The sequence below is a fragment of the Sarcophilus harrisii genome, chromosome 2 (assembly GCF_902635505.1).
Source record: "Sarcophilus harrisii chromosome 2, mSarHar1.11, whole genome shotgun sequence".
NCBI lineage: Eukaryota > Metazoa > Chordata > Mammalia > Dasyuromorphia > Dasyuridae > Sarcophilus > Sarcophilus harrisii.
This window is the reverse complement of record NC_045427.1, coordinates 592,355,578-592,378,761: the sequence shown is the minus strand read 5'-3', so window position 1 is coordinate 592,378,761 and position 23,184 is coordinate 592,355,578. Positions and strand designations below refer to the sequence as shown.

The window sequence follows — 23,184 nt, the reverse complement described above, 5'->3', positions numbered from 1 at the left end:
CTTGGTCCTGGTTGAGGGAGCTAGTTTGCAAATCCAACCTGATCCAACAAGTATTCACCAAGTTCCTGTTTTGTAAAAGGCTTATAGTGGGTGCTCCAGAAAAGCCAAAATGAAAAACAGCCCTTGATCTTATATTCTATCATAACCTAGAGTATAGGAATTTTCTAGCAGCTGGAATGTCGGATCCACTATCTACAACGTTTATTGAACACCTACTTTGTACCAAGCACTTTGCTAGGCTCTATAGCTACAAATATGAGAAATTCCCTCTATTCAAGGAGATTATAATCTACTGGGTTTATTTTGCATGCTCACAGCTAAGTAATACAATAATAAACAATAAATGTACAATAAATGAACAGTGATTAGGATTGAAGTACTAAGAACCAGAATAATCAAAAATAACCTTTTGAAGGAGGAATGTTTGAACTAAAGCAAGGAAGCCAGTAATAAAAGGAAGAGGAAGGAAAGCCTTCCAGGCATGGAACAGCTTTAAAAAGGCCTAGAGATAGAAAATAGAATGTCATGTGGGAAGGAAGCATAGGGTGCTTGAGGGAAGTGGTAGGAGCTGATCTACCTGAGGCCAGTAATCTATTAGCTCATTTCAAATGTTGGCATGAAATGAAGCACTCAACAGTTAACAAAAGGTGGCTTTTATAACCATAGCATAGAAAAAATATTCAGTAAGGAGACTCCAGTATTTAGTTTGAGTAGACCTGGCCCTCTCCCCTTTAGAAACACACTTGGTCAGAAGACTCAGACAGTCTTGGGATGGGTTTGGGGATAAGACTGAAGGGCCATAATCTTGGTTGATGAAAAAGCCATGTCAGCAGGGGCACAGTCTACCAGGAAGTCCATCGAACTGTACCTTAAGTCTCAGTCTTTCGACATAATCAAAATTTTTTTTCAAGAGAAAAATCTAGTATGATTCCTACCCACTAGGGATTAGGGACTAGGTACTAGGGGAAAGAAAATAAAGGGAGGGAGCAAGCATTTATTAATCACTTCCTATATACCAGGCAGAACAAGCTGATACCATTATGATATATCTTCAGACAGGATTAGACAAATTCCACCATTTTATTCTCCAGCTGAGAGAATTATTGGAATTGGAATTATTCTCCAACTTCCTCAGTGTATGGGATGCATCATCTCAATTTTCATTACTTTTTGGTCACCAGCGTTTTATCAACAGAGTCTGACAAATGCCAGACTTTTCACTCTCCTGATGATTTTAATGGTATTTAAAATGGGCTCATCCTCTCAGAAAGCCCATCTCCAAGTCAGTGTGTTTGTTTGGTCAACCCCTTCTCAGGAAGGATGGCCCATGGATTGTTGTAAGCTTTAGTCCTAGAGAAAGTCCCCTCTCTGTCATAACTGGGATCTTGTCCTTGGAGTTTACAGAATTTGGAATACATAGCATTCTGCTTGGGAGTAATTAAAATGACTCAGGGGATAGAGTGTTGGGCCTGGAGTCAGGAAAACCTGAGTTCAAATCCAGCCTCTGACATTTTACTAATTGTGTGACACTGGCCTTATTGCCTTAATTTGGTGGAGAAGGAAATTACAAAGCACTCTAGTATCTTTGCCAATAAAATCTCATGGACAGTATGGTTCATGGGGTCACAAGGAGTACGACATGTCTAAATGACTAAAGAGCAATAATAATCTACTATCAGATTGTAATACTTAACACCCCCAATATAAGGGAATATAAGTATCTTTCTATGTGGCCATCATGCCTTGTTATATGTGTTCCTCTCTTGTTCCTCCAGCCCACATTAATATTCCACTGTCCATGTCTAAGAAATTTATCTATCTTAAATATAAATTCCATGAGAGCAAAGACTATGTCTGTCTGATTGCATTCAGTACCCAAGTGACTAATATGGTGCCAGTAAGCATGGGATGAGGATGCCCTCCCTCTTCACCCGCTGTCTCTACTTCTACTGCCCCAGCAGTTTTCAAGTCCTTTCTCTAAATCAGATTCTTTGGAGAGATGCCCCATCACTCTGCCCTCTCCTTTTTCCTTCTTTCATTCCTGCATCCCTCTAAACTTACTGGAGAGCTAGGGCTGTCCAGCCAAAAGTAGTTCTAAGTCAAGAAGTGTGCTCCTTACTAGAGTATGTGAAGATTTATTTCTGGCAGAATGAGACCTGTGCCAAGTCACTGGTTATAGTGTTTTCATAACACCATAAATACTATCTTCTTTGGAAAATATCTTCGGCGGAGACTGTGCAAACTCATTTCCATGGCAGCTTTAACCTGGAAGAAAAGTTCTGTCTACAAGACAGAAATGTACATATTGTCCTGTGGTGCTGAAAAGAGCCATAAGATGGGATTGTACCCCAAGCTTCAGAGCCAGAAAGTTTGGAGATGGTTTGAAGATTGTCCCACCCAATGCTAGGGAGGTCAATCTCTCAAAGCTTTTCTCTAATTCCTTTATGATTCTTTACCTCTCTATAGAATACTCTATGTTTTTTTTAGAACAGGTTCACACATATTATTCACACAGATGCTTAAGTGATTTTTCCTAAAATACAAGTTGGACCAGGTCACCTATCACTTCCTAATATAGTCTTTAGTGGCTCTCCATTGCTTCTAGGTTAAAGGGGGACTGCTCAGTTTGACATTTAAAACCCTTCAAAAACTGTTCTTACCAGTCTGCCTTTAGAGGTGTCTTGCACATTATTCCCCTTCATATTCTTTTTCTTCAGGCCAGACTTTCTTACTTGCTGCTTCCTGAGCTCATCGTTCCACTTCCTATTCTTCTATACCTCTCTAGACTTTTGCCCATGCACTTCTCCTTTACTTCTGACTCTAGGAAGGCCTAGGGGAAAAAAGCCAAGATGCAATGGAAGAAATCTCCTCTTTGCCACTGAACTCCAAAGACAGTGGAGGAGAGAACAAGGTGATTTTGCACAGTCTGCCCTCCCTTAAATCCAATTCACAAACAAATCAAGATATCATCTTGCTGGTTTCTTTGTTCTTCAAGAATAAAAGACAAACAACAACAGGAGTTCCTGGCTTCCTTAAGTCTCAGATCATATTTCACTTTTTACAGAAAGTGTTTCCTTATCCCCAATTGTTAGTGTGTTTTGTGTTCTTATATAATCATGTCTATACTTATCATGCACATGTTGTATTCCCCACTCCTTACCCCCAGTAGAATGGAAGCTTGTTAGCAAAAGAGACTTCTTGTTTTGTCTGGTTGTTATTGTTTTTATCTCCCTAGCACCTAGCACAGTGGTATCTAGTGCCTGGTAGTGGTTTGATGACAGCTTGTTGAATTAGACTGTCTCATCTGGAAGACAGTTACTAGTACTTTATTATTACTGCTGCTGCTGCTGCTCCTCCTCCTCCCCCTATCACCTCTACTACCATCACTACTACTACTACTAATCTCCATGTATTTGATTTAAAAATTGAAGGACAAAGATTATTTTCAAGCCCAACCGATGAGTTTAGTGTCAAACAAAAGACTAAAACTCAGGTTTCCTAATTTTTAGTGCAGCTTTTTTCCCCATTGTATCTATTTTGATAATTCTTTGAGTTCCTGGCCCATTAAATAATAATCAAAAATGAATATTTGTTGAGTACCTGATTTTCTATTCCAGTTGGGAGGGCTGTTCTTCTTTAAGTCATTCACGTTTACAACTTTAGAAAGATTCTGAATCTTCCCTTTCCATCACCAGTTACTTGTCAAGCCTCATTATTTCTGCTTCACCAAAATTTCTTAGTTCTTCCCTTTCTTTCAGCTCACATGGTCATTATCCTGAACATCTCTCATTTACTTGATTTCATTGCCTCTCAATTTGGCCCTCAGCTTCTCTTCCCTCTTCCCTCTCTGCCCCATTTTTGTCTTGACTGGCAATACCATTTTCCTAAGGAGTAGATCTGACTGTGTCACTTACCTGCTTGGGAATCTTCGGTGACTCTCCACTAATTATTTGTTGTTTTTTTTTCCTCTGCCAAATTGGGTCATCTTTTGTCATCCTAGCCCTTAGTTTTTCAATGGGTGTGACCTCAGACAAATCAAGACCTGTGAAAGACCCTAATTTATAGAGGTGTTCTGGACCATCGCCAGTCCTCTTGACCTCTGACTCTCTAGAGGAGTGTGGCTGAAGATGTTGCACACCTCTGCCACTTAAATCCAATCCATGTGGCAAGTCAAGATATCACCCTCATGATATCATTGGTCCTCTTCAAGAACAAAGGATGAACGCCAACACCTGACCTTAGGATGCATGGCAAACTCTTCAGCGTGGTGTTTGCAAACCTTTCTGTGTCTGGCTCCAGCCTTCCCTTCTAGAGCATTTAGTATTATCGCCACTTGTGTAAGAGGCAGTATGGTCTAATGAATAATACACTATACCTGGATTCAGGAAGGCTTAAGTTCCAATCACATCTCAGACACTTAGTAGCTATGGGATCTTGGCCAAGTCACCTAGGCTTTATAAGCTGATTCCTCATGTGTATTGTGGAAATTATACCATCATCTGCCTTACAGGGTTATTTGAGTATCAAACAAAATAATGTACATAAAGCTAGTCATATACTCTGAATTGTTACATAAATGTTTCCTTATTAATATTATTGTTATTACAACTGCACTTTATTTTGCAGCTAAATGGGCTTTCTTGTTCACCAAATTTGACTTCCCATTTAAAAGCATGGTAGCTTTGTACTGTCTTGTGTGTCAATAATGTATTTCTTCCTCACACTAGCCTCTCAACATCTTTTGCTTCCTACAGGTTCTCCTTGATCACTCTGATTGTTAGTACACTCTCCTTTCTCAAATTATTATTTATTTATTTATCTGTATTTCTCTGTAAAGGTTATGTGTCCTCCCCTACCCCTACCCACTATAGAACATAAGCTTCTTAAAGGCAAAGGTTACTTTTTGTTATTTTTTGTATCTTCAATATTTAGCACAGTGTCTTACATATAGTAAGTACTTAATAAATACTTCCTCAATTCACAATTCAACCAATAGTTATGTGTAAGTCACTGTGCTATGTAAGATAGAATGACTACCTTCAAGTAGCTTACAGTGCAATTGGGTAAGAGTGGGGAGCCAAGCTAAAAAATTTGTGTGTGTGTGTGTGTGTGTGTGTGTCTACACACACACATGTATACGTATATATACATTGATACATCTGCATATACATACACATACATACATATATGTTTATATTCATATATTATACACATACATATATGTATATAGTCATATATACATTTGTGTATATATGTGTGTATATATAACTCATTAGACAGTAGAAAAGATATCACAAGTTAATAAATAAATATTATATTCATAAAATATTCAAAGTTAGCAGAACTCAAAATCACATTAAATCTATATTTGGATTTCTCTAAGTGCAATTTTATTTTAGACTCATTTTTAAAAGTTTTACAAATCCTATTCCTGTCATCCAGTGTTATTCAGACTCCCCATCACTTTCCAGGTAACCTTCTTGCCAGACTTTGAATAGCATTCACAGGGTCAGTTACGCTCCCTGCCAATTCTGTTTTCTCATCAACCTATTTAAGAAATAGAAAAGTTTGCTAAAAGAAAAGATATCAAGTTCCATTTTGGTCCTGATTGAGATAGCCCCACTCATTCTATTTGAAATGTCCAGTAGCTTTTACAGAACCAAAGCTAAGGGGAGAGGCTGAGGCTGGATATGTGGATTTGTGAGTCTTCCACATATAGGTGATAATTAAATCCTTAGGAGTTAATGAGGTAAGTGAGGCAAGGATGTAGAAAGAGAAAAGGGTCAGGACAGACTTTGAGGAGCATCCAGAATTTGGGAGCATGAGCCAGCAAAGGAGACTGAGGGAAGTGGTCAGACAGTCAGGATGAGAATCAGGAGAGACGAATATCATAAAATCTTAAATAGTATACAGGAGAAGGAGGCTGAGAGACTGAAGAGTTTGAGGGTGTATCATCATGGTTGTCAAAGAGAAACACAGTGAGCCAGATGCAATACTGCTGTGGAAAGGAGGGGAAATAACCTAGAGGTTAGAAATATCACTCTCTAGGATTTAAATAAGGTTAGAAATTTTTGATAGCATGAACCTCAAAGGAGGAGAGGTTATTGTGACATTGTGGCAAAGAGAGAATACAGAAATTACAGGACCTGCTCTAGGACCTGTAGATCAGAGAGTGAGGAAAGCTGTAGCCAGTGGCCCAGACAATGGAGAGGATGGCCAGGGATACAAAGAGGTTGGCAGGGAGAAGAAAGGGTTATACCTAATCACGAATTCTGATTCTCATAACTCTCCTCCAGTAACTTTCTCTAAGTTATCATTAGCCTACTTTTCAAATCCATTGGTCTTGTCTTATTCCAAGATTTCTTAAATTCTCTGTACTACTTGTCACTGTTGACCTTCACTTTTATTGTGTTCCTGCCCTTTGTGACCACTAACTCATCCTTAACGACTATTTTCTGTCTCTCTTCTGGGCTGGGAATGATTCGGGCTAGTTTCCAGGTAGTTTATGGTTGATATTAGAACAAAATGAAACACTCATCGGCCATTCATCACTGAACAAAAGCAGATTTACTTAGCCATAGCAGAAGAATATCCAACATTGAGGTCACCTTGAGTCAATACAACTGAGTTGCTAGAATTGCATATGTTCTCTTAGCATCCAAGAATCAAAGAGGGATCGTAGCTACTTTATGCCTGTTTTATTCAAAGGTCAATAATCTGAGTAGTCAGTCCTTGAAGTCGATAAAATCTCAAGGATGATTTCAATACTTTTGAGGGGGAAAATTATCCTAACTTCCACGGGGTCAGGGATTAGGACATTGTCCTTTCTTCCAACAACTGTAACAAATCCACAGAGTTCTTGGCAGGCTAGAGCAAAAGTCCAACTCTAGTATGTAATTAATAAGTCACAAATGTAAAATTTTATACTTGGATTCAAAAAATCAATCTCTTACAAGTTCAAGAAAGAGGAATAGGTAGATGAAGGGACGTATAACAAACTAGGGTGACTGTGGTGGTTGTTCTTTTTGTTTGTTTGTTTTCTGTGAATTGTAAACTTAATTGGAGTCCACAGTATGGTGTGGAAGGCCTAAAACCTACTTTGATCTGAGGCTGCCTTAAGAGTAGTTTAATTTCCAGAATGGGAGACGTAGTAAATCTATAATACTCTGCTTTGAGCAATCCATATCAAGGGTAGAGTGTTCATCTGTAGACCCAACATTTCAGCAAACACATCGATTTGAAGACAATTGTCAGAATTCAAGAAGTCTTGAGTGCATGCCATAGATGGAAGAGTTGAAAGATTCATGAGAACTGTGTTCAAATATATAAAGTGCAATGATGATTAGATATGTTTTTCTTGGCATCAGAACTAGTAGCAATGAGATGTTTGAGAGACAGATTTAGGCTATATATAATGACAATGACAACAAAAGCATCCTAACAATTAGTTTTCCCAAAAGCTTAATTAGCTGCCTCAGGAGACTGTGGTCTTCTAGCAAAGATTAGATGATCATTTGGAAATGATTTTCAGTCTGAAACTGGTTGAAATAAAGAACCTATGTGAGTTTTCCCAAGTCTTAGATACTGGGAATAGTGAACCCCCACTAAAATTTAGTCTTAAATTCTTACTCTTGTTTTGCTACACTGTCTCCTTTATGAATCTCATCCATTCCAATTTATTCACTGTTTTTGAATGACTATCAAACTTGTAGCTCCAACACTATGCCCCACTCCCCTCCTCAAATGTGGTCCTCTATGAACTTCATTTATCTACATTTTTCATTTGGAAACACATAAAATACCACAACTACATAAAACTACTTAAAACATTACTCAGTTTGGAAGAAGACATAGTTATTGGTACCCACTGCTCTGGTACCACAGACCTGCCTAGTTGTGAGGGAAAGTTTAGCCAAATGGGGGGCACCAAAACTATTTCCTTGCTTAGTCCAAACTATACTTTCCTGGAAAAGAATAGGGAAGAGGAAGATCAAAGCCACACTCCCTGGGAGAAACTCTAAGAAATGATTCTCCCTTTGTGTTCTATACACCTTTTGGTTATTTCCTGAGAATATCCTTCTGCTTGTGCTTTCCCACCATCTTGCAGAGCCAGTAGAAAAAGAACTAATTTGGAAATAGAGACATTAGCCCAGCTTCCTTAGTAACACATTTTATGACTTTGCACAAATTACTTCAAACTCTATATCCCAGACCTCAGTTTGCTAATACATAAAAAGAAGGTTATTAGATTAGTTTATCTCTTAGGTCCTTTCAAATCTGGGGCAGCTTCTTGAAAAAACACAGGCTGCCTGGGTTGGGTGGCACATGGTTATAGTCTCTGATGCTGAAAAGGGTGAATTTTAGATCACTTGAGTTTGTAAGTTCTGAGCTTCAGTAGAGCTAAAGCAGATTGGGTGTCCACACTAAATCTGGCACCAATGTGAGAGGGCTACTAGACTACCTAAGGAAAAGTAAATCATCTTAGGTCAGAAAAGTGGGAGAGGTTAAATCTTCTGTATCAGTAATATTGGGATCAAGCCTAGTGTGGCCACTGTACTTTAGTTTGAGGTAAGGAGAGCTAGTCTAGGAAGGAAGGGAAGAAGAGAGGAAGGAAGAAAGGAAGGGAGGAGGGAAAAGGGAAGGAAGGAAGGAAAGAAGGAAGAAAGGAAGGAAAGAAGGAAGAAAGGAAGGAAGGGAGGGAGGGAGGGAGGGAGAGAGGAAGGGAAGGAGGGAAGGAAAGAGAGAGGAAGGGAAAAAGGGAAGGGAAGGGAGGAAGAAAGGAAAGGAAGAAAGGAGGGAGGGAAGAATAAAAAGAAAGAAAGAGAAAGCAAGGACATTTTGTCATTGTATTTCCAATGCCTTGCTCATAATTATTTAACAAATGATCCATGAATTAAAGAGGTGTTTTTGTGTGCGCCCGTGTGTGTGTGTGTGTGTGTGCATGTATGTGTGTGAGACTTATAAACGTAGGCCCTTCTCCTGAGGAAGTTATTATCAGAAAGAATTTGGATCTAGTGAATAAATTATATGTGCCTCTTACTTTAAAAAAGGCCTTTGCAATTGAGATATAGTAGATATTGTTCTACTTAAGACTATTTCACTGTTTGTCTTGAACTTGGCCCATTTTCCTCACTGGCATTTGCATGCCAATACAGAGACCTGGATGTCTCTTACGAGGTTGTCATTATTGTTATAAATGCCAGCTCTCATTTATAAAACTTTTAAGGATTACTTATCATAATATAACTTTTATACAGATGTTTCACATAACTTCACATGTGCCTTCTCTTTTTCCCCCCTGAGGCAATGGGGTTAAGTGACTTGCCTGGGGCCACACAGCTAGGAAGTGTTAAGTGTCTGAGATCAGATTTGAATTTAGGTCCTCCTGACTTCAGGGCTGGTGCTCTATCCACTGCACCATCTAGCAGCCCCGCCTTTCTTACTTTTTTAATTGTTTTTTTTTATAAATTCTCAAAGCTTTTTATTTTCAAAATATATGCACCATTTGACATTGACCCTTGCATAGTCTTGTATTTCAGATTTCCCCCCTTTCCTCCCTCCCCTCCCCTAGATGACAAGCAATCCAATGTATGTTATACATGTTAAAATATATGTTAAATCCAATATGTGTAAATATATTTATACAGTTCTCTTGCTGAACAAGAAAAATCAGATCAAAAAGGAAAGTAAATGAGCAAGAAAACAGAATGCAAGTGAACAACAACAAAAAAAGTGAGAATGTTATGTTGTGATCTACATTCAGTTCCCACAGTCCTCTCTGGGTGTAGAGGGTTTTCTTTGTCACAAGATCCACATGTGCCTTTTCAATGGGAGTGAGAGGTGGGGAGGGAGGAAGGGAGAAAATCTGGAACTCAAAATTTTAAAAACAAATGTAAAAATAGTTTTACAGGTAACCGAGAAAAACAAAATGTTAAATTAAAAAAAAAATCATTCAATGAAAATAAAAAGTTATTACTTGCCTTATAACAACTTTATGAAATAGGGCAAATATTATTATGCCAGTTTTATAGTTGGAAAAAGCTATGGCTCTGAGAATGAAGGTGATCCCCTACTTTCTCAAAGCTTATAACTGTTAGAGTTAAGATCAATTTCTTGTCTTCTGACTTAGTCCAGTGCTATTTTTATGATACCAGCCTAGGAGAACAGCATTTGGTTTTATCTTGAGGAGTAAATTGGGAAAAGGCAAAACAGCTTTTATAGGAACTTTCCCCCTCTAACAGATATTCTGTGAAGCTGATATTTTTCATCCTATCCCCTGATGATAGGATTATAGGATTATCTTTCCTCTAAAAATCATACTATACCTTACTCATTCATTATTTTCTTCATTTATGCAACATGTTTACTGAACCTGTGAAAGCTAAAGATTTTTTCCCCTTTTAACAGCAGCTGTTCTTAGACAGTTCTTTCTATATGGTAAATGTCATAGCCCATTCTAGGCAGGTATTGCTGGGGATTAGATAAATACTGTAGTTGAGGAAGGGCACTTTCCACAAGAGGAAAGGTGGAGTGAGATGTGACATGAATAAACTATGCTAATCGGGTGTAAATCAAAAATCCTGACATAGTTTGTACAAGAAGTCTTCAAAATAATGAAATTCATGGAGTAAGATGAGTTAGCCAAGAATCAGAAATAAAGATTGAGGCTAAAGCAATGAATAGGATAGAAGTTGAAATACACAGAATAGTGCAGATTGGTGGCACAGTGAAGAAAATTTTAGGCCTGGAAGCAGGAAGGCTCATTTTCCTGAGTTCAAATCTGGCCTCAGACACATACTAGTTGTGTGACCCTGAGCAAATCACTTCACCCAGTTTGCCTCAGTTTCCTCATCTGTAAAATGAGTTGTAGAAAGAAAGGGCAAACTTCTAGAGTATCTTTGCAAAGAAAACCCTAGATTAAGTCTTGAAGAGTTGGGAATGACTGAGAAATGATTGAACATTAAAAATACATAGAATACCAGGGATCAGACTGTTTCTCTGGCACCATCTGTCTTACCAAAGCTTAAATCTTTTAGTGAAGGCAGCTCACATTACCTATCCCGTCATTCCCCCTTATCATCACCATCATCATCATCATCATCATCATCATCATCATCAACAACATCGCCAATAATAACAAGCACTTATTAAGTGCCTATTATATGTCAGATCCTGCACTAAATATTAAAAATATGAGAAAGGCAAAATAAAGCTCTTGCTATCAAGGACCTCAGAATACTATTAGGAGACATCATGTAAACAACTGTGTACAAACAAGAAATCTACAAGGTACATAAGGAAAATGGGAGTAAGCTCAGAGGGAAGGCACCTGAAAAAGGTCTTGTATAGAAGATATTTAAGCTGAATCTTGAAGGAAACTGAGGAAGCTTGTTGGTGAAGATGAAGGAGGGAGAACATTCCAGGCATGGGGGACAGGTAGTAGAAAGATTTACTCCCTTAGCTGCACCTCTTGGTCTGGGAGCTGCTACACTGAAGTCTTAAACATGACTTCAGGACAAGGGTGATCCATCCAATATATATTATAATTCATTCATTCATTCATTCGTAGATGCATAGCATCTCAGACATGAAAGGGATTTCAAAGTCCTCCAACCCACACCTGAACAGGACTGCCTGTTAATTCAATATCTGAAAACTTCTGATGATTAGGAACTCATTTCCTATCTATTGCACTTTTGGAAGTCTGTCATTTCCAGGAGGTGTTTTTTATAGCAAATGAAAATCTGTCTCACTGCCACTTTCCCATATTGCTTTTAGTTCTGCCCTGTCAGACCAAGTAAAACAAATCTAATCCCTCTTCTAAATACTTTAAATACTTGAAGATAGCTCTTATCCCCATTTCCCCTCTCCCAGTCTCCCAGTCATCTTCACTTTAGGCAAACATCTTCTGTTCTGTCAGCCCATCCTTATATGGCATGGTTGTGCATCCCTCTGCTGTTCTAGTCATCCTCCTTTGAATATGCTCCAGCTTCCCTGTGTCTTCCCAGACCCAAGTATAACACCCCATATGTGGTCTGAGTCATAAGATTTATTTTTTATTATGGTTTTTTTATTTACAAAACATATGCATGGGTAATATTTTCAACAGTGACCCTTACAAAATCTGTTCCAAATTTTGCCCTTCTTCCCCCCACTCCCTCCCCTAGATGGCAGGTAATCCAATACATGTTAAATATGTTAAATTATATGTTAAATCCAATATATGTATACATATTTATACAGTTATCTTGCTGCACAAGAAAAATCGGATCTAGAAAGAAGGAAAAAAACCTGAGAAGGAAAACAAAAATGCAAGCAAATAATAACAGAAAGAGTGAAAATGCTGTGTTGTGGTCCACATAGTCCTCTCTCTGGGTGTAGCTGATTCTCTTCATCACTGAACAATTGGAACTGGTTTGAATCATGTCATTGTTGAAGAGAACAACGTCCATCAGAATTGATCATCATATAGTCTTCTTGTTGCCATATATGATGATCTTCTGGTCCTGCTCATTTCACTCAGCATCAGTTCATGTAAGTCTCTCCAGGCCTTTCTGAAATCATCCTGTTGGTCATTTCTTACCGAACAATAATATTCATATGCCACAATTTATTCAGCCATTCTCCAGTTGATGGGCATCCACTCAGTTTCCAGTTTCTGGCCACTACAAAAAGGGTTGCCACAAACATTATTGCACATACAGGCCCCTTTTCCTTCTTTAAGATCTCTTTGGGATATAAGCCCAGTAGTAACACTACTGGGTCAAAGGGTATGCACAGTTTGATAACTTTTTAAGCATAGTTCCAAATTGCTCCCCAGAATGGTTGGATTCATCTAAGATTTATTTTAATTGTTTTGATTGCCATTGTTGACCTCTATTGAGTTTGGGTCCACTAAGACCCTTAGTTGTTTTCTGTGTATGAGACAAACTATTATCAAACCACAGCTACCCCCTTTCTGTACTTATGGAGTTAAGTGACTTTCTAGTGTCTGAAACCAAATTTGAACTTAGGTTCTCCTGATTCTAGGGTCAATATTCTATCTACTGTACCTCCTAGCTGCCCTTGGGAGTTGATTTTTTGGACCTAAGTGTAGGACTTTATATCCATTTCTGTTAAATTTAACTTGTTAGATTTATTAAGATCCAGATTATTAAGAATTCAACTGTCATCTAACACAAAGGTCAGCAAACTCCAATCTTATGCTTGTTTTTAATACAAGATGAGAATGATTTTTATATTTGAAAATAGCATAAAATCTTATTTTCAAATGTAAAAAAACATTCTTAGTTATCTGTTCCATACAAAAACATACACTGGGAAGATCTGGCTTTCAGGTAGGTTGCCAGGTTGCCTTTTGTGATCTAATATATTCACTGTGCTTGCCAGCTTTTTGTCATCCATAAATTCATTAAGCATCAGTATATTGCTTAAATATAAATCTTTGATTGTTATGCTTAAAAGAACTTAAGGAAAGATCACTGGAACATTATACTAAAGACCTCCCTCATTTGACAATTATCCATTAATCACCACCCACTGATTATTTCAACTCTTATGGCCTCTATGTAATAATACATCTCTCTGACTTGTTGCCAAGGATAGCTTGAGAGACTTTGTAAAATGCTTGGCTGAAATTCAAAAATACAGTGTCTATGGCATTACCCTGTTCTATCAATAGATAGGCCTCTCAGAAAAGGAAATGGAAGCTAGTTTAGCTTAGCCCATTCTTGATGAGCTCATGCTGGCTCATAATGCTCACCATTTGCCTTTCTAAATATTCCTACATCATCTTATTAAAAATATGTTCCTAGCTATCTATAAGAATATGAAAAAATGTTTTAGCTCATTGTTGATTAGAGAAATACAAATTAAAACAGTATACTACTGTATACCCATTAGATTTGCTAATAGGACAGAAAAAGAAAATGGCAGATACTTAAATGAATGTGAGAAAAATGAGGCATTGGTGCATTGCTGGTGGAGTTATAAACTGATCTAACGATTCTGAAGAGCAATTTGGAATTATGCCCAAAGGACTATAAAACCAATGACCCAGCAATACTACTACTAGGTCTATATCCCAAAAGAAAGAAAAAAAAAACAAAAAGGAAAATGACCTATTTATAAAATAGATAGATAGATAGATAGCAGCTCTTTTCTGGGGGGCATAGATTTGGAAATTAAGGGAATGACTATCAATTGGAAGTAGTTGAATAAATTGTGGTATGTGATTATGATGGAATAATATTGTGCTATAAGAAAGATTAGCAGAATGTTTCTAGAAAAACCTGGAAAGAATCATATGAGCTGATGCAAAATGAAATGTACTGTGTACAAAGTAAAGCAATACAAGCTGATCATTATGAATGACATAACTATTTTTAGCAACACAATGATCCAAGACAACTCTAAAGGAGTTATGAACAATTCTATCCATCCTCAGAGAAAAAGCTAATGGTGTCTGAATGCAGATTGAAGTATACTGTTTATTTTTCCTGAGGTTTTTTTTTGGGGGGGTTCTAATGTTTTCTTTTACAACATGACTATTATGGAAATGTTTTTCATGATTTCATATGTATAACTAATAATAGAATTTCTTGCATTTTCAATGGGGGAGTGTGGGGAGGGAGAAATGAAGAGAATCAGGAACTCAAAGTTTTAAAAACAAATGTTAAAAATTGTTTTTACATGTAACTGGAGAAAAATAAAATACAAAAAAATTCAGAAAAAAAGCTTTCTAAAACTTAAAAAAAAGTTCTAAAAATTTGTCAGTGGTTGAAACCAATGCCACCAAGATATAGACAAAAAGAATGATCTTCCCTTCCAGTTAAAGGATACTTCTCTAGTTCACCAGAGTATTTCAGAGATCACTAACAGGTGCTGAATAACGCCATCAACAAATTCTTATTCTTTCTAGGCTCAGAAATAGAATTTGCTTGGGCCAAGTGACTTGAACTTCATCACTCAACTGATCACCAAAGTTACCAGTGTTCTCAAATTTAAGGATTTCTTCTTCAGTTTCTATCCTTCTTGACCTCCTTGTGTCTTTTGACATGGAACCTATCTCTCCTCCTGGATATTCTCTCTGGGAAAACTGCTTTCTCTTGTCTGTCTGTTCTTCCTCACCCTTTGTTTTTTAGATCGTAACATGTCTGCTTGCCATGACTCTTTTACTCTCTACCTTAAAGGGCTGTTGTTAAAAAAATGCTAATTTTAAAGTTCCACACAAATATAAACTAGTATTTCTCACATTTATTAGCATTTTTAAAATTTAGGAATCAATTGTATTTGAGTCAAATCAACAAAGATTTATTAAGCACCAACTGTATGAAAGCTACTGTTCTAGGTTCTGAGGATCCAAAGAAAAAAAAATGAAATAGCCTCTATGTTCAAGCAGCTCTCAATCTCTTGTTCTCTTTTTATAAATCAAGACTTCCCAACTCCAGTTATGGGCCTTTTTTAATAGGAAAAATAACTATTATACTTCCTATCTCAGTGCAGAAAGAATTCTGCATTTGAAGATTAGGTTCAAATCTTGTCCCTGCCACTTGCTACTTTGTTTTTTCTTTAAACCAGTCAGTTAAAGTCAATGCCTTGATTTCCTTTTCTGTAAAATGAAGACAGTCTTTCAAATTGCTTACCACCTTAGGGAGATAGAAGAGAAGGGAGAAAATTTAGAACTCAAAATTCTATAAAAAAGGAATATTAAAATTGTCTTTACATGTAATTGGAAAAAAACAAAATATTATTAAAAATAGATAGTCATATTGCTTTAAAGAGTTTTGTGAACCACAAATAAGCCACTGTCCATACAGCACTTTGGTATGGGTTCTTATCTACACACGAAATATTTTTATCTTCCATTGATTTTTCAAATTACCTTCTTGTTCCTCTTTTATATCCTTCTCATGTGTTAATATTCCGTTATATATATGTATATATATATATATATATTTTATTGTATACATTTATATTACAATGTTGGCATGGGGGTGGGTATCACAAAACTGGAACATCCTCCAAACCATGACTACCAACTCCAACTTGTTCCATGACTCAGATTAGCTAAGCTTCAAGAAGGCAGAGATTTATATTATGATAGGGGTAGGAATGGATATTAAATTATATGTGATTCAAATATAGGGAACTCCCAGAGGAATATGAATCTCCACTAATGTAGATTAGCACCTTCTCTGCAACTCATATTCTCAGACAGGTTAAGACTTTTTCTCCAAGATGTGTAAAACTTTCCCATTTTCTTTTCATTTTAATTTCCCTCTGTTTGTTATTTCCAGTTTTTTATATGAAGTTGTTTATACATAATTATTTTTGTGTTCCAAAATTTTTAAAGCTTTTTATTTTCAAAATATATACATGGATAATTTTCAACATTCACCTTTATAAAATCTATACGTAATTATTTTCATGTAGTCATCACTTGTTGAATTGTGAGTTCCTTGAAAATAGAGAATGTCTTTATGTTTTCTTTGTATGCCCAGAATTTCACCAGCAGTTTGATATATAACAGGTGCTTAATAAATGTTCGTTGCCTGATTGTCATCGGCATGACTTGAATCCAGGCCTTCTTGATTCTGAGGCCAGTTCTCTATCACTGTGCTACATTGTTCCTCTGTATTTTGGTAGTCTTAACAAGGAAGAAAGGAAGAAGGAGGGGAGGGAGGAAGGAAGGGAAGTAGGGCAGAAGGAGGGAGACAGGAAGTTAAACACTCAGAATATGCTGGCCACCACTAAGCAGTGGAGATAAAAATACAAGCAAAAAGAACAATAATTTATTCCCTGCCAGGCATTATGCTAAGTGCTTTATCGCATTTGATCCTCTCAACAACCCTGGAAGGTAGCTATTATTATTCCATTTTATATTTGGGGAAATGGAATCATACAATGACATGAACTAGCTGTAGCTAGTGTCTAAGACCAGTTTTGAAGTCAGGTTGCCAGCTCTATATACTGTGCCACTAATTTTCTCAATTGAATCCACTCCCTTCTTTAAAGCTTTGACCTCATATGGAATTTTTGTTTGAGAATTACAAGCCTTCCTTTGCTTCTTCCCAGCCAGGTCTCTAGACAAACTCTATAACTTTGCTGATTGCTCTGGGCTGCACCTGATCTTCGCCTTGAATGCACTGCGACGAAATCCTAACAATTCCTGGAACAGCTCAAGCGCTCTGGGTCTGGTTAAATACAGTGCCAGCAAGAAGTACAACATCTCTTGGGAACTGGGGAATGGTGAGTAAAGACATTGTCTTCTTTGCACTGACAAGCTTGAGAAGAAAAAGTGAGACCTTCTGGGTCCTTCCTATCAGATCATCTCCTGGCCAGGAGTCAAGAAAAAATACAGATGCTTGGTTTTTAAGGGAAACTCCCCAGCCTAGGATCCAAATGGCCTATTTAGCTCAACTCACCCTTGTGGAGTTATAAATCCTTTTATATTTGAATCTTCTCATTTGAGTTTTCCCACTAACTAGCACTATAATCCTTCCTTCTTCCCTTCCTCCCTGCCTCCCTCCCTTTCTCCCTCCTTCCCCTTCCTTCCTTCCCTCCTTCCTTCCCTCCTTCCTTCCCTCCTTCCCTCCTTCCTTCCCTCCTTCCCTCCCTCCCTCCCTTCCTTCCTTCCTTCCTTCCTTCCTTCCTTCCTTCCTTCCTTCCTTCCTTCCTTCCTTCCCTCCTTCCTTCCTTCCCTCTCCCTTTCTTTTGTCAAGGCAGTTGGGGTTAAGTGGCCTGCCCAGTGTCACATAGCTAGGAAATATTGTGTCTGAGATCAGATTTAAACTCAGGTTCCCCTGACTCCAGGGCTGGTGCTCTATACACTGCACCGTCTAAGTGTCCCTGATTGTTCCCATTTGAGGAAGGCAAGAAAACTGAGACTCTAAGAGAGATTAAATCACTTTTACATTTGAGGCTTTTCTTATGAGTTTCTATTAGCCAGCAACTGTGATTGTTCCCATTTGACAGGCAAGGAAACTGAGATTGCAAGAGATTACATGCCCCTTGACACCGCTGGTGAATGATAGAATCCACTTCCAACTTTTGGCCCCAAATATAATTTTTTTCATTAAAAATAATTATACATTTTTTTCAATTTAAAGCATTTATTTTCTCTTCCTGTCACTTCCCTCTTACACTAGGGGAAGCAGAACAAAAATAAAAACAAAATCATGTAACAAATATATAATCAAGAAAAAACAAATTCCCACATTAGCCATGTCCAGAAATGTGTATCTCATTCTGCATCTTGGGCTCATCACTTCTCTATCATGAGGTGAGCCTTTTCACTACACTAGATTGCTTCTATGAAATGTAATCCATTGGGGAGCAAACTGCTCATTTGGGTGAATGCCTGGATTTTTCAGGCTCACCTTTTTGTTTGCTTAACTTTATGGGACTCGGAAAATGGCTGGCCAGGGATTTCAAAGCAGATCACTATGAGTGCTTTTGGGGGGTTTGTTTTGTTACTGCTGTTACACCTACAGCAACCTGATTCAGAGCATGGGAATAAAACCACACGTGAACTTGACTGTTTCTCTTTTAACCAGGATACAGCCCATCTGTAACAGCCAGGATCATATTTTCCCTCTGGTAATTTAACTTTTTTTAAAATGTGAAACCTTCTTTTAGAAATTCTGGGATTCATTCCTATTACAGAATCAATGCTAATTATGATTTCATTTTGAGTAATAGCCATCTGAACTGAAAACATGCCAGCATCCTCATGAATGCCTTTGTAATTTAATGCACTGCTCTTTGTTGATACTGATGCTGAAGAAATACAGGATATCTTTCTCATGCCTGGATTCTGACCTCCCCTGGAGTAAGGGAATCTCTGAATCCAAAGACAAGACATTTAGAGAAAGATGGACTAGATTTATACTAATTCTTCCTCCTTTCCCCGATTCTTTTCTAGTGGAAGAAAGCTATGAGAATCTAGACCTAATCTCGTGGTGCCTCAGTTTCCTCTCTTTAGTTGACATGTATTTTTTCTTCTAAAACATTCTTATTTCTCTACTTTTCTTTTTTACCCCATCATTCTTCACCTCCCAGTTTCAGTATTAATGGCCCCTGAGACTATCCATATGTTTTGGGATTGGGATTGATTTACAGAGTTGGGAATTTTACTTACAGGACCCTCTCACATCCCCACTTTTATCTCCAATCACCCTGAACACAGTTCCCTATCTTCATCTAATCTCATGATAATATCTGATGAAAAAGATGATAATCTCTACTTTTGCTTTCCCCCACCTCCCAAAAAAAGCCACATAATTAACCTATACTACCTCACTCCACACCCCGCTATGAATGGAATTCTCATTCACTGAGATTTAAAGAGACTAATACACTTAACTTAAGAAGATATATTAACTCCAAAAAGAAGCTTGAAAACTACAAGTAAGAGAAACTATTTTGAAGATTATGCAAAAATGTTTAAGAAATGTTATCAAGTTTGCACATTTCTAAAAGGCAAGGTAATAATGGATTTCTTCTATTTTAAAAGAGGGAAAAGAAACAATTATCCCTTTGTTGAAGTCTATTATCTCTAGAAGTTAATGAAGGAAGATAGAAAAAAAATATCCCTAGAGAAGGAAAGGAGAAGAGCAGAGAAGAATATATTATTTTCAGCAGTATCAGCATTGCTGAGATGAAGTAAGTCGGGGAGTAAGAATCTCATGAACCTTGTTCTGTCTGAACCAAATCATATTTTTAAAAATAAACATCTTATTAATATAAATTTAGTAAAGTGAAGAGAGCATTTGCCTGATTCAAGAAAGAAAAAGACAAGGATTTGAGAGAAGGTAGAATTAGGAAGAAGATGCCATTCAAGCAAAACAAACTGTAGGCCCAGAGAGTAGTTATATATATATAAAGGAATAAAAGAAAAGATTCAAGACCATTCATTTGGGTGTGACTTGGGAGAAGAAAGAAAGGAAAGTAATTGTTGACACCTGTTGCTTAATTCATTAGCTTTTTACATTTTTTTTCTTATGGAACTGGTGGAGGAGTAGATAGGAGAAACATAATTAGAGGATATAAAAAGAAATACAAATTTAACACTCATAAACATGAACGAGAATTGGATAAATGGATAAACTTACCCATAAATTGAAAGAGATTCTCAAAGGGGAAGAATGGAAAGTATTTGTTGATTATAAGAAACACGCTTAAAATATAAAATTATACTGATGTTAAGATTAAATTAAGCAGATTAGAGTTTATTAGGCTTCACCTGAATCCCCAAAAGTGAAAATAATAGTAATGATTTTAGACAAGATTGTAACAAAACAAATATGGTTAAAAGAAATCTTCAGGAAAACTATATTATGGTTAAAAGTACCAAAGATAATGAATCAGTAAAAATATTAAATATAGACTAGTATTATATTTAATAATATCATATTATTATATCAGTGTTAATATATCAAATAACATATTTGACAAATAAGGTCAAATTAACAAATAAGATATTTTATTACTTAAGAAAAAATTAAACTTATTAAAAGAAGATCTAATTACTAAAACATTAATTCTTCAGTGTACTTCTTCGGATTAGGACAAATCAAACACAAAGAAAAATAACAGAAAATAAAGGTTTGAAGCAAATCTTTGAACAGGACATGATGCACTTTGACAATTATTGAACGTTAATTTTGGGAAATAACTATTTTTTACCTTCATATGGTAATGTTAGAAAAATTGATCATGTGTAAAGGATATAAATAACTCCTAAATTCTGAGAAATAGCAAACATAGTTTATAGATATAGCCTACAAGCACATTAAGTATTTAATGTATGCCAGGCACTGTAATAAATATTAAGGATAAAAGAAAGAAAAAGATAAGATGCTCACATTTTAATAAGAGAGACAATATACAAATAACTTTATATACAAGATATATTTGGTTGAAATGAAAAGTAATAGCAGAGGGAAAGTATTAGCAATTGGGGATGACAGGAATAAAATAAAAATCAAATACAAGTAAAATGTAAACAATAAATAAAATATGAATCAAGAATTCATACTTGAATGGGGATGAAATAATATCATCCTAAAGAATAAATGGGTCAAAAGCTTATCATAAAATAATAAATATATTAAATAATATTCTTACAAGGAGATCCTATTTAAAATGTGATTGATGTAACTAAAGCAAATCTGTAGGCAAACTTGTATATTCCTAAACAGATATTTCAAATTAAAAGAGATAGCCATTGACTTGAATAAACAGTTAAAGAAACTAGAAAATCACAAGTTAACAATCCCCAAATATATCAAGAATAGAAATTCTGAAAATCAGAGAAGGGTTAAAGAAAAACTGAAAAACCAAAAAACCTTTTTATAATAATCAATAAAAATGAATTTTTACAAAAGAACAATTTAGTGTACAATTCATTTCTATTTAATTTTTTAAAGGAGAGTAGTGTAAAACAATAGTACCAAAGTTAAAATTGTGGATGGAGAATTCACAGGAAATAGAGAAGGCATAAATTAATTATCAAAAATTGCTTTCCTGATTATATACCAATAATGCTGAAAATACAAATCAAATGGATGAATATTTTAAAAATACAAAATACCCAGATTAATAAAATTCAGAACTTAGAAATACAAATTGAAATAATAAAAAAGCTATTCATTGTTCATAGTTGGTCAATGCCAATATAACCTAAATCATAGTGCCTAAATTAAATTAATAATTTAACATATCCATGAAAATCATCAGATGGATATTTCATAAAGGTAGACAAAATAGCATCTCAGTTCACTTGGGGGTACAAAAATATGAAGAATTTCAAAGGAAATAATAAAAAAGTAGGAATGATGGAGCAGATGTTAAACTATTTACAAAGCATTAATTATTTAGAACTAGTTCACAAAAGGCAACATGGTGTGGTAGCTGATCTTGGAAAAAGACCTGTGTTTAAATTCTGTTCTGTCAACATACTAGCTATATGATCCTGGGCAAGTCATTTATCTGCTCAGTAAAACCAGGCAACTTTCTAAGACTACAAATTGCAAAGCAGATGCCAATTGCTATTGGTAGAGAATTCCTTGCTTACTAGAATTTCCTTATGTCAATAAAATTATAGATCCTATCCAAAAAAAGGAAAGAAAAAAGGATTAGAACACACTAGACAAGAAAATAAACTAAAGGAACACAATAATGTGATAAATTCAAAATCACAAGTTATTAGGTAAATTAAACAATTTTTAGGAAAACTGGAAAATAGGCAGAAAATAGATGAGGATGAACATGTTACATCATATACTGAAATCAACTCCCCCTATGTCAACAGACAGAAAGTAGGTCTTTCAGATATTTATAAAGGGGATACATAACTAAACAAGGGATAGAGGAGATCACAACAAACAAAATGGACAATTTTCATTATACTAAATTTTTAAAATTTTGCATGAGTAAAATGAATGCAGCTAAAGTACAAAAGATATGAAACTACAGAGTTAAAAATTGTTTCTATTAAATGTGTGTGATGTAAAATAAAGAGGGAAGGGACACAAAAAGTTTTTCTCAACAAATAAACAAAAAGAGAGGCAGTTCCTACCCTCAAGGAGCCCATATTCTGAGGGAAAACAGCATTTAACAGGACATGGTAAGAAGGTGCTCTCAACAAGTCTTGTTAACAACTTTTCCTAAACTCAGTGTAAAATAAAATGCATATACCACTGTATATAATTAATGTATGTAATAATAAATAAAATTAATGTGGAAAGGACTCAAAACTCTAGTCAAGTAGAATAATTGATATAATACATATAAAATGAAAGGATATCCCTGTTAGTAATTAAAATAATTTTAGGGAATATTTCTCAAGGAAAGAAGTTTGTTTGGATAAGATATCTCCCCTGATAGAATATAAACTCCCCAAGCAGGAATTATTTCCTTTTTTGTCTTTATACGCATAATACCAAATACAAAGTAGTGCTTAGTACTCTCTCTAAAAATAATTTTATTTGACTTTTTAATGGTACAAAACCTTTTTCTCTCTATAAAATATTGTTATTCATTTTACTTAAACATGATTAAATACCCCCTAAAAGTCTTAATTTAAAAATAATAACTAGATTTTATGTAGTGCAAGTTTTTGAGGATGCAAAACACTTTCTATTCATTATCTCATTTACTTCCAGATTTGTCACAGTGGTA

At 36.0% G+C, this 23,184-nt stretch overlaps 1 protein-coding gene across 1 annotated transcript in view; it reads left to right on the top strand.

Moving 5' to 3' along the window:
• The window catches only part of HPSE2 (heparanase 2 (inactive)), a 677,809-nt gene that overhangs the window by 382,775 nt on the left and 271,850 nt on the right, over positions 1 to 23,184 (top strand). Inside the window, exon 4 of the mRNA XM_031956226.1 lies at positions 17,077 to 17,250. Within this exon, the coding sequence (XP_031812086.1) occupies positions 17,077 to 17,250 (174 nt within the window). The remainder of the gene's footprint in view (positions 1 to 17,076; positions 17,251 to 23,184) is intronic.